Source organism: Dipodomys merriami, unplaced genomic scaffold, assembly GCF_024711535.1.
Source record: "Dipodomys merriami isolate MVZ:Mamm:240054 unplaced genomic scaffold, mDipMer1.0.p SCAF_17, whole genome shotgun sequence".
In the NCBI taxonomy this organism is placed as follows: domain Eukaryota; kingdom Metazoa; phylum Chordata; class Mammalia; order Rodentia; family Heteromyidae; genus Dipodomys; species Dipodomys merriami.
Window position 1 is genome coordinate 10,290,705 of NW_027203048.1, and position 12,655 is coordinate 10,303,359.

The window sequence follows — 12,655 nt, forward strand, 5'->3', positions numbered from 1 at the left end:
TGCACATTCCTGAACTCTAGTTTGTCGATTTGGGCTATTTCATCAGGGACCAGAGGAAGACCGAGAGGCAGAATCGGAGTTAACAGTAACACAGTTGAAGGAGCTTCGAAAGCAGCAACAAAAGTTGTTGGAGAAGAAGATGCTAGGAGAAGATTCAGATGAAGAGGAGGAAGTAGATACTGAGGAAAAGAAGAGAAATGCTGGTGGCCAAGAAGATGAGATGGGTTGCACCTGGGGAATGGGTAAGCTGGTGAGCTGGTGGCTCATGCCGTAGTCCTAGCCACCGAGGAGGCTGAAATCTGAGAGTTGTAGCAGTCCAGTCAGGGCTGGAAACTCCATGAGATTGTTATCTCCAATTAACCTGCAAAAAGCCGGAAGTGGAGGTGTGGCTCAAATGGTAGAGTGCCAGCCTTGAGCAAAAAACCCAGGCAAGATGATGAGGCCCTGAGTTCACGAATTTTAAATGCTGCCAGAAGTACTATTTTGAGGTTATTACTAGTGGTAGCCTTTTCTAGCATTAAAAAAATCATACATGGTACCCTGTACTAGTGATTCTTAAAAAACATATATTAAAAAAACCATTCCATGAACCTTTGGGGTAGATAGGGTAAATACAATTTGTATAAATGTGTCTAAAACCAAGTCATTAACTTTATCAATGAAAAAAGATTAAATTATAGATACTATGGGTAATTATCCTTTTTTTTTTTTTTTTTGCAATACTGGGGTTTGAACTCAGCTTTGTACTTGGTAGACAAGTGTTCTATTATGGTTTTTTTTTTTGGGGGGGTCTGGTCGTGGGGCCTGAACTCTGGGCCTGGCCGCTGTCCCTCAGCTCTTCAGCTCAAGGCTAATGCCCTACCATTTGAGCCACAGCACCACTTCCGGCTTTTTTTCTTTTTGCTTATGTGGTGCTGAGGAATTGAACCCAGGGCCTCATGCATGCAAGGCAAGCGCTCTACCACTGAGCCACTTTCCCCAGCCCTTTTTTTTTTGTCATCATGGGGTCTGAACTCTGGGCCTGGGTGCTGAGAAAAGAGAGAAAGGAAGGGAGGAGGGAGGGAGGGAGAGAAGAAGGGAGGGGAGGAGAGGAGAAGGTAGGGGAGGGGAGGGGAGAAAGGTAGGGCAAACATTCAAGCTTAAATTTCTTTTATTTTTGGCGGTTGTGGGGTGTGAACTGGTCTGGGTGCTGTCCCTCAGCTCTTCAGCTCAAGGCTAGTGCTCTTAACACTTGAGCCATAGCCCCACTTCCAGCTTTTTTTGCTTATGTGGTGCTGAGGAATCGAACCCAGGGCTTCATGCATACAAGGCAAGCACTCTACCACTGAGCCACCTTCCCAGCCCCTATGATGGGTATTTTAAATACATTTTGAATACAGTTTATTATTCAAGTCTTTTCTTAAGAATACAATTTATTTAGTTTTTACGATTTAACTAATATTTATTAAATACCAATCTCATGCTTTATAATTATCACTAAAGGGAATGAAATGACATTCAGTCAAGTAAAATGAAATGTTATTCAATCCAGGGTATTCTCTTATATTCTTTGTATTGGTTACACTTAAGTTTAAATGACAATAATTTCACTTGTTTTTAAAAAAAATTTTTTTTTAATGTAACTTATAGAAATTTAAGCTTGGTGGGCTGGGAAGGTGGCTCAGTGGTAGAGTGCTTGCCTTGCATGCATGAGGCCCAGAGTTCAGGCCCCACAACTGACAAAAAAAAAAAAGTTAAGCTTGAATGTTTGCTCTTCCTTTCTCCCCACCCCTCCCCTGCCTTCTCCTCTACTCCCCTCCCCCCTCTTTCCTCCTTCCCTCCTCCCTTTCTTCCTCCCTTTTCTCCCTTCCTTTCCCCTTCTTTCTTTCTATACTGGAGTTTAAACTCTGGATCTCATGCTTCCTAGGCAGGTGTTCTACCATTTGAGCCACACCTCCAGTCCTATGTATGGCCTTCATTATATTTCTCTTGGAAAGCACTGGCTTACATCTTTGGGACACTTTATAAGTTTATAAGCAGAAGAATTTTGAACTGGAACTTGAAGGAAAAGAAAAGTAGCCCTGATAAAGCTGCATATTGGAATTGGTGTTCTGGGTAGGGACTGATGGTTTTAACGTAGTAATGAGTTTACCATTCTGTTTGGCAGTTAGGAGCAGTTCTAGGATACTATATTGATGAAAAGGTATTAGAGGTGAGTTTGAGTGTAAGAGAGAATCCTGCTGGCACTGGTGGCTCACACCTGTAATCCTAGCTACTCAAGAGGCTGAGATTTGAGGATAGTTGTTCAAAACCAATTTGGGCAAGAAAGTCTGTGAGACTCATCTCCAATAAACCACCAGAAAACCGGAAGTGGCACTGTGGCTTAAGTGGTAGAGCGCTAGCCTGAGCTGAAAAGCTGAGGGACAGTGCCTAGGCCCAGAGTTTAAAGTTTAAGCCCCATGACTGACACACACAGAGAGAGAGAGAGAGAGAGAGAGAGAGAGAGAGAGAGAGAGAGAGAGAGAGAGAGAGAGAGAGAGAGAGAGAGAGAGAGAGAACTCCAGGCAGAAGAGCTCAGATTTCTTTTTTCTTTTTTCAGAATGTACTAGGTGAATTCTGCCTTTGGAATAAGTTATGAGAAAAGAATGCCATGGAGTCTGTTGCCAGTCCTCACACCTGTAATCCTGGCTACTCAGGACACTGAGATCTGAGGATTGAAGTTCAAAGCCAGCCCAGGCAGAAAAGTCCCCTAGAGACTATTATCTCCAATTAACCACTCAAAAGCAGAAGTAGAGCTGTGGCTCAAAGTGGTAGAGCACTAACCTTGAGCAAAAGAGCTCAGGGATGGCATGCTGCAGATTGGCCCTGAGTTCAAGCCTTATAATGATGAGAGAGAGAGAGAGAGAGAGAGAGAGAGAGAGAGAGAGAGAGAGAGAGAGAGAGAGAGAGAGAGAGAGAGGAGGGAGGGAGAGGGAGAGGGAGAAAGAGAGCAAGCCATGGAAACCAGTTTTGATTTGTATATAATGTATAAAACTTGAAGGTGCTCATAGTGGTGGTTTTATGGCTGTTTCATCCTCTACCCCCAACTATCTTCCTTTTCATCACATAAAACTATATCCCTTTAAAAATATGTACTCAGGGAATGGCGCTGGTGGCTCATGCCTATAATCTTAGTTACTCAGGAGGCTGAGATTTGAGGGTTGCAGTTCAAAGCCAGCTATGACAGAAAAGTCTATGAGACTCTTATCTCAAATTCAACATCAGGAAAAGCCAGAAGTGGTAGAATGGTAGCCTTGAGCAAAAAAGGTCAGGCATAGTACTCAGGCTCTGAATTCAGGCCCCAGGACTGGCACAAAAAGGAATTTTTTTCTCACTATATATTCTTTTTTTTTTTTTTTTTAATCAGTTGTGAAGCTTGAACTCAAGTTCTGGGCACTGTCCCTGAGCTTTTTAGGTCAAAGCTAGCACTCTACCACTTTGAGCCACAGCATCACTTTTAGTTTTCTGGTGATTAATTGAAGATAAGCATTTCACAGACTTTTCTACCCAGGCTAGCTTTGAACTGTGATCCTCAGATCTCCATCTCCTTAGCAGCTAGGATTACAGGTGTGAACCACTGGTACCTGGCTTTATTTATTTGTCTATTTTTGAGACAGCATCGATCTATGTAGCCCAAACTGACCTTTAACTCACAATCCTACTGCCTCTACCTCTATAGTTCAAGGATTACAGGGATGCAGCACTACTGTGTATAGCTTGGATGTCTATACGCAACCTAAAAGATGGTATCATTCAGATGTCCTCTTCACATGTCTGTTTTTTCCATCCTTTCTTATATCCTGCAGGAGAAGATGCTGTAGAGGATGAGGCTGAAGAGAACCCGATTGTCTTAGAGTTTCAGCAGGAAAGGGAGGCTTTTTATATAAAAGATCCAAAGAAGGCTCTCCAAGGTTTCTTTGATCGGGAAGGTATGTAAGTTTCCAATCTTATGGTAAAATGTACCCATAGTGGAGTTGTTTATAGAGCTTTAGGTTAAGCTTCATGCTGAGAAATACTGTATTGTATCTTCTATCTTCCTTGCTCAGTTTTTGCCCGTGTGGTTTGTTGCTTTTAGTTTTTGCAGTGCTAAGCCACATCAAAGGCCTTATGTGTGCTAAGTATGCTTTCTCCCTCTGAGCTGCACCCTTCCCTCAGAAGTTGGTTGCTTTGATCTGAGATTTTCTTTTTCTTTTTTGTCGGTTGTGGGGCTTGAACTCTGGGCTTGGACGCTGTCCCTGCGCTCTTCAGCTCAAGGCGAGTGCTCTACCTCTTGAGCCATAGTACCACTTCTGGTTTTCTAGTGGTTTATTGGAGATAAGAGTCTCACAGAGTTTCCTTGCCTGGGCTGACTTTGAACCGTGATCCTCAGATCTCAGCCTCCTCAGTAGCTAGGATTACAGGCATGAGGCACCGGTGCTCTGCTCATGATCTGAGATTTTCTTTGTGTCAAAGTCTCCTACTATTTTTTTTTTTGGGGGGGGGCACCGGTCGTGGGGCCTGAACTCTGGGCCTGGGCGCTGTCCCTTACCTCTTCAGCTCAAGGCTAGTGCTCTACCACTTGAGCCACAGCGCCACTTCCAGCTTTTTTCTTTTTGTTTATGTGGTGTTGAGGAATCGAACCCAGGGCCTCAGGCATGCAAGGCAAGCATTCTACCACTGAGCCACCTTCCCAGCCCCATCCTACTCTTTATTTATTTATTTATTTATTTTGCTCCGGTGGTGGGGCCTGAACTCTGGGCCTGGGCGCTGTCCCTCAGCTCTTCAGCTCAAGGCTAGCACTGTACCACCTGAGCCACAGCGCCACTTCCGGTTTTTTCTTTTTTGCTTATGTGGTGCTGAGGAATCGAACCCAGGGCCTCGAGCATGCAAGGCAAGCGCTCTACCACTAAGCCACCTTCCCAGCCCCCTATTCTTATTTCAGATGATAATCCCTAGGAGTAAGTGAAATACAGTATTTATATTGGAATTTAGTATTTATTGTGGTATGGAAATGTGATGTCCTTATTTAACTTTTGCTCTTTTCTCACGTAACCAATTAATAATTTTCAGATCCTATTAAAACTGTTTTTTGTCTTCTTCCCACAGGAGAAGAATTAGAATATGAGTTTGATGAACAGGGACATAGTACTTGGCTCTGTAGAGTGAGGTATGTGCTTTTCTTATTAATGTTCTTATCAGCAAAGTGACCAATTTCAGATTAACTTATGGTTGAAGACAACAGTCTACAGAGTAACTTTAGTCTTAGTTTTAGGCTGTTCTTAGACTTGGACCTTGATGGTTTAATAACACAATGTTCAGAGGTGGAAGGAAATGAAGACCAGCCTTGGTAAGATAGAATTGAGTAAATTGAGAGATTGAAAAGCCATCTAGGAAACCATGAACTTCATCACAGCATATTAGTTGGAACTTACTGCTGTGCTATAATTCCTTCTAACTATGCAGATTACCTGTGGATGATTCAACGGGGAAGCAGCTGGTGGCTGAGGCCATTCACTCAGGAAAGAAAAAAGAAGCGATGATCCAGTGCTCACTGGAGGCTTGTCGGATCCTCGATACTCTGGGATTGCTGCGGCAGGAAGCAGGTCTGTGTATGAGAGTTAAGAAGGAAGGAAAACAATACAGGAAGTAATAAAATGACTGGGAATGTGGCTTAATGGTAGAGTGCTTGCCTTGAGCAAAAGAGGCTCAGAGATAGTGCCCAGGCCCAGAGTTCAATCCCCAGGACTGGGGGGGAAAAAAAAAGAAGTAGTAATATAGTATCTTTGGGGGGGGGATTATATGAGCTTTATAGAATTTTTTAAAGTGAAAAATCAAAATTCTCTATTTCAAAACCCAAAGTAGCTGCTGTTTATATTTTCCCAAACATTCTATATACACGTATACACATTTGTGTCTGTGTGTGTATATATATACATATGTGTGTGTATTTGTGTATGATATATATATGTGTGTATATATATATTATATGTATATAATATATATGGTGTGTGTGTGTGTGTGTGTGTGTGTGTGTGTGTGTGTGTGTGTGTGTGTTGAACTCAGGGCTTGGATACTGCCTCTGCTAAGCTGCTTTTGTTCAAGGCTAGCATTCACCACTCTACTAATCTTCCACAAGTCTAGCCACAGCTCCACTTCTGGCTTTTTTGGTAGTTTATTGGAGGTGAAAGTCATGGACGTTCTTGCTCAGGCTGGCTTTAAATCCTCAGATCTCCGCCTCCTGAGTAGTTAGATTATAGGCATGAACCACTAGTGCCTGGCTCTCTCTCTCTCTCTATATATATGTATGTGTGTTTAGAACCAGATTCTAAGGATCAGGAGGTGTAACTTAGTGATAAAGTACTTACGTAGCATGCCTGAAGCCCTGAGTTCAATTCCTAGTACTGAAAAAAAAAAAAGATATATATAGATAGGTATCTATCTATCTATCTATAAAAAAGATATACAAATGCAGTCATATTACTTAGGCTTTTTTTGTGAGTCTTTTTTTATTTTTTGTCAGTACTGATGATTGAATTTGTGTATGCTACATAAATATTCTACCACTTGAGCTATACTCCTAGGCCAACCATTCCTTCCCTTCCCTCCCCTCTTCCTCTCCTTTTAGAGAGGTCTTGCTATGAGCTCAGGCTGGCCTGAAACTCAGTATATAATCAATGCTGACCTTGAGCTTGTCCTCCTGCCACATTTTCCAAGTATTAGGATTACATGAGTATACCACTGGGTCCAACTTGTGGTACTGAGATTTGACCTCAGGGTCTTGTTTTATACACCCATTAACGCTATTAGTATATATTATTATATGGTATGCTTATGTTTGTATGGGCTTTTAACTTATAAATCTTAGTTTATTTCTAATCCAGTGATTCCCTCCCCCCCAATACTGAGAGTACTCTGGGCCCTATGCTTGCTAGGCCTGGACATTACTACTAAGCTTTGCATCTAGACCTGTTTCACACTAGTTAAAGATAGAATCACTCATCTTGCCCAGGCATGTGCCTTAGCTATGATCAGCCTATTTTTAGGCTTCCCATTGTTGCTGAGATCACAGGCATATACCATATTCCTTTTACTTAATGCTGCTAACTACTAAGATTTGTCCTTTTTTTTTTTTTTTTTTGGGTCCAGTCGTGGGGCCTGAACTCTGGGCCTGGGTGCTGTCCCTCAGCTCTTCAGCTCAAGGCTAGCACTCTACCACTTGAGCCACAGCGCCACTTCTGGTTTTTTTTCTTTTTGCTTATGTGGTGCTGAGGAATCAAACCCAGGGCCTCATGCATGCAAGGCAAGCGCTCTACCACTGAGCCACCCAGCCCCTTATCCATTTTTTTGAACAATATGAATCTTATAAAATTATAAATTCTAGCTAGGTGTGGTAGCATACACTTAGCAATCCCAGAACTTAAGAGGTTGAGGCAGAAAGATTGCAAGTTTGAAGCCAGCTTGAGCTATTTACTATTATAATTTTAGTTTTATTTTGTCTTTGTGATGGTCCTAGGGCTTGAACTCAGAGCCTGGGTCCTGAGCTTTGTTAAGGCTAATGCTCTACCACATGAGCCACAGCACCACTTTTGGTTTTTGGATTTTTTTAATGTTTAATTAGAGATAAGAGTCTCATGGGCTAGGTGCTAATGGCTCACACCTATAATCCTAGCTAATCAAGAGACTGAGAGCTGAGAATCACAGTTCAAAGCCAGTCTGGGCAGCAAAGTATGTGAGAATTAACCACAGAAAATGGGAAGTGATGCTGTGTCTCTGAGTGGTAGAGCACTAGCTTTGAACTAAATGTTCAGGGACAAAGTCAAGCCCCTGAGTTCAAGCCTTCTCACCACCATCACCACCACCACCACCACCAGCAACAACAACAAAAGAGTCTTCTGAACTTTTCTGCTCAGACTAGCTTTGAACCATGATCCTTAGATGACAGCCTTCTGAGGAGGATTACAAGCATGAGCTACTGACACTCAGCTACTCGTTGATTTTTTTTTTTTTCTGCCAATCCTGGGGCTTGAACTCAGGGCCTAGGTACTGTCCCTGAGCTTTTGCTCAAGGATAACACTCTACCACTTGAGCCACAGTGCTACTTGTGACCTTTTCTGATTATGTGATACTAAGGAATTGAACCCAGGGCTTCATGCATGCGAGGCAAGCACTCTACCATTAAGCCACATTCCAGCCCTACTCATTGATTTTTAAGAGCCTTTTGCTCACTTAACTATTCATTTTTTTGTTGTACCATTTGAAGTGTTTACTGCGTATATTCACATTGCTGTACAGCCATCATCACTGTCCATCTCAGAACTATCCATTATTCCATACTGCAGCTGAACCAACTGCCATTCTACTTTTCTATCTACAAATTTGACTACTTTAGATGCTTCATATAAATAGAATAATGAGATACATATCCTTTTATGTCTGACTTTTCTTCACTTTGTATAATGCTTTCAAGGTTTAGCTGTCTAGGTTTTGTTTTATTTATTTGAGCCAGAATCTTGTTATATAGCCCAGGCTGGCCTTGAACTTTGGGTCTTCCTGCCTCATTCTCCTGAGTGCTGGGATTACTTTGTTTTCATATGTGGGTTGGCAGCTTGTAGAATCCTTTATTAAGCTGCTTGCTTAATTTCCTTCCTTCTTTTCACTTTTAAAAAAGTCTAATTATCAATCTGCCTTATATCTAGTATCTCGGAAAAGGAAAGCCAAGAACTGGGAAGATGAAGATTTTTACGATAGTGATGATGACACATTCCTTGATAGAACTGGCCTGGTGGAGAAGAAGCGTCTGAACCGAATGAAGAAGGCTGGGAAGATCGATGAGAAGCCAGAGACCTTCGAATCACTGGCAAGTTTATAGAAGTACTTGTGGTCGTTTATTAAAAAAAAAACACCACAGTTTATTATTTAAATGTATTTTATGATAGTTACACTTGTTTTTGATGCCAATAACTGGGAGTTGAACTCTGGGCCTTGTGCTCTTGCTTGGTTTTTCATTTATGTCTGGAACTCTATTACTTGAGCCAAGCCTAGACTCTTGGCTTTGTGTTGGTTATTTGGAGATAAGAGTCTCATAGATTTTTCAGCCTGGGCTTGTTTCAAACCCAGATCTTCAGATCTCTGCCTTCTGAGTAGCTAGGATTACAAGTATGAGCCCTTGGTGCCCGGCTGATAGTTCCAGTTTTTAAAGGATAGAAATCTGGTCCTGACATAGATTTTTTGTGAAGTGTAAATGTAATGCTAACGAACAACCAGTTTTATCCAAGTTATTGGGGAAAAATTGTCTTTCTGCTAGAAATGTTCCTCCAGGTTGGTATTGACTCATTAATAAACATACTCTTGCCAGGCACTGGTGGCTCACGCTTGTAATCCCAGCTACTCAGGAGGCTGAGATCTGAGGATCACAGTTCAAAGCCAGCCCAGGTAGGAAAGTAGGTGAGAGACTCTTATCTCCAATAAACCACTAGAAAACCAGAAATGGTTCTGTGGCTCTAGTGGTAGAGCACTTGCCTTGAGCCGAAGAGCACAGGGACAGCACCCAAGCCCATAGTTCAAGCCTCACAGCCGACAAAAAAATTTAAATAAATAAATAAACATACTCCTAAAAAGGAAAAGAAAAGGCTCCGAGTTAGGGCATCACAGGTGAAATTGAGTTTAGGACTTTGACAGTCAAGAGGAATCAAAGGAATTTTAGAATAGTTTGATATTAATCTGCCTTCCTAGAATTATCCTAAGATTGCATGCATTTAACACTAATCATGTTGAGAGATTAAACCATTATACAGTATTCATTTATTTATCATCAATGAAAAAAATATCTTGAACACTTTCTTTTGAGTAAAATGTTGAGTTACTTATTCTGTTTAATCTCAGTTCTCTAAGTTAGAAATTCAGCTGGAATAAACATAAATATTTATTAACTACATAATGATCAGATTTAGCTGGATTTCTCAATTCTCTCAAAATTTACAATAATAAGTTAAAAAAGGAAGATGATAAACATAATTTGGAAGAAGAAAAACTAGCATTGTCAATTTTGCTTTTTTTTTTTTTTGGTCCAGTCGTGGGGCCTGAACTCTGGGCCTGGGCGCTGTCCCTCAGCTCTTCAGCTCAAGGCTAGCGCTCTACCACTTGAGCCAGAGCGCCACTTCCGGCTTTTTTCTTTTTTTGCTTATGTGGTGCTGAGGAATCGAACCCAGGGCCTTGAGCATGCAAGGCAAGCGCTCTACCACTGAGCCACCTTCCCAGCCCTGTCAATTTTGCTTTTATAGGTTGCAAAGTTAAATGATGCTGAAAAGGAGCTCTCTGAAATTTCTGAGAGACTCAAGGCCTCAAGCAAAGGTAAGGCTGTCATAAAATATTTCTTGAACACTTGTAATGATAATGTGCTTAGTCCTGGGGCTACATTTGCTGTTGAATTTTAGAGCTAGAAAGAACATTCTATATCATTTGGGTTAACCTCATCCCATAATAGTTGAAGGGAATGAACCCAGTCAGACAAAATCCTTCTCCAGGTTTCACGACTATAACATGATTTTCTTTTCTTTTCTTTTTTTTTTTTACTCTCAATACCAGAGATATCCAGCTTTCTGTTGGTGACTTCTCTGTGGAAACTTTGGCTGAAATTTCAATATTTTATTTATTTATTTATTTATTTATTTGCCAGCTTTGGGTCTTGAACTCAGGGCCTGGGCACTGTCTCTGAGCTTCTTTTGCTCAAGGATAGTGCTCTACCACTTGAGCCACAGCGCCATTTCCTGTTTATGTGGTACAGAGGAACCGAACCCAAGTCTTCATGCATGCTAGGCAAGCACTCTTACCACTAAGCCATAGTCCCAACCCTGGGGGCCATCTTTTTAAACAAGTCTTGTTTTCCTTTCCTTCAACAGCTTTGTCAGAGTCACCATCTCAAGATTCTTTAGATGCATTCATGTCAGAAATGAAATCAGGTAGTGCGTTAGATGGTGTGTCCCGGAAGAAACTTCACCTGAGAACTTTTGAACTAAGAAAAGAACAACAGAGACTTAAAGGGTTAATAAAAATTGTAAAGCCAGCAGAGATTCCAGAGCTAAAGAAGTAAGTAGTTAATTTGGAATTTAAAATAAGCATAATAACAGATGTAATGCTTTGACTTATCCTTTAATCTACTTGGATAACAATTATAAAATAGAAATATAAACAACCGTTGTTTTTTGTTGTTGTTGTTTTGTTTTTTTGCAGTAATAGGGATCAAACCCAGGGCCTCAGACATAATAGTCCAGCACTTTATCACAGCCATTTCCTTCCCCAGCACAGAAATCCTTGAAAGCACAGAAGCCACTTTCATAGAAACACTGAAAACTGCTTTCATTTGTGAATGTAAATTGCCTGGAGTGTTTTTAGAGGAAGTTATGGTACATTGCAAGACTATGACTTTTTCTTTTAACTTAATCTTTTAGTGTATAATAAACTTCTTGAAAAGCAAATGTGGGGCTGGGAATGTGGCTTAGTGGTAGAGTGCTTGTCTAGGTTGCATGAAGCCCTGGATTTCATTCCTCAGAAAAAGCCAGAAGTGGCACTGTGGCTCAAGTGGTAGAGTGCTATCCTTGAGCAAAAGAAGCTCAGGGACTGATAAAACAAAACAAAAAAACACAACAAAAAAAGAGTAACTGTACCAAGCCCAATTTTTCCAATATATAAAGACTAACAGAACCAAGAGAAAAATGGATTTATTCACTTACAAAGATGGTTAGCTGCAGGATGTTTCTTGTTCTCTTTTGGTCTGCACTGCCTAGTATATACTGCACTCAGTATCTATGTGCTATTACAATGAAAGCTTCTTTCAGTGAAATTAAAAATTTACATCTTTAGATGCAATAGCCACATTTCAAGTGCTCAACAGCCGCATGGGGCTGGTGTCTATTATATTGGATAGTACAATGTAGAAAATTTTAAAAAGAATCTCCATTGTTGCAGAAAATTTGGTTAGGCAGCCCTCTAGATTGTCAGCAAGCATGTATTATGCCCTGCATCCTGTCTATAAAACCTATGCCATAGCTTTTATATGCCATATATAAAACCTGTACCATAGGTTTTATATGCACTGTAGCTTTAGCATTTGCAGTTTGAAGTACAATCATAAAACTAGTATAAATTTTGCTTTCTTCACAGTTTATGAACAGGATTGATTCTTATCATGGATTATGGCACCCTCAACACATGTTTTTTTCTTTTCTTGTTAAGAATTGTCACCTCCTTTGGGCAAATTTTTGCATATCCTCTAGGCCACTCCCATCTGTTTAATGTTGCTGTTAAATATCACAATTTAGTACAGCTGAAAAACATCTGTGTTGGTGCCAAAGCCTTCCTGAGGCCTGAGGATTGGTGTGAAGGTTCATGATTTGGAGGAGGGTATTTTGGTAGCCTTAACAAAGTAGTGGTTTCTGCCAGGTGCCAGTGGCTCACGCCTGTAATCCTAGCTACTCAGGAGGTTGAGATCTGAGATCAAAGCCTGGGCAAGAAAATCTGTGAGACTCTTATCTGCAATAAACCACTAGAAAACCGGAAGTGGCACTATGGCTCAAGCAGTAGAGCACTCACCTTGAGCTGAAGAGCTGAGGGACAGCATCCAAGCCCAGAGTTCAAGCTCCACGACTGTCAAAACAACAAC

General features: G+C 41.1%; 1 protein-coding gene across 1 annotated transcript in view; it reads left to right on the forward strand.

Annotated features, from left to right (window-relative positions):
* The window catches only part of Slc4a1ap (solute carrier family 4 member 1 adaptor protein), a 30,766-nt gene that overhangs the window by 902 nt on the left and 17,209 nt on the right, over window positions 1–12,655 (forward strand). Inside the window, exons 2-8 of the mRNA XM_070025278.1 lie at window positions 47–242; window positions 3,825–3,947; window positions 5,104–5,164; window positions 5,461–5,600; window positions 8,694–8,854; window positions 10,278–10,347; window positions 10,896–11,082. Of these exons, the coding sequence (XP_069881379.1) occupies window positions 47–242; window positions 3,825–3,947; window positions 5,104–5,164; window positions 5,461–5,600; window positions 8,694–8,854; window positions 10,278–10,347; window positions 10,896–11,082 (938 nt within the window). The remainder of the gene's footprint in view (window positions 1–46; window positions 243–3,824; window positions 3,948–5,103; window positions 5,165–5,460; window positions 5,601–8,693; window positions 8,855–10,277; window positions 10,348–10,895; window positions 11,083–12,655) is intronic.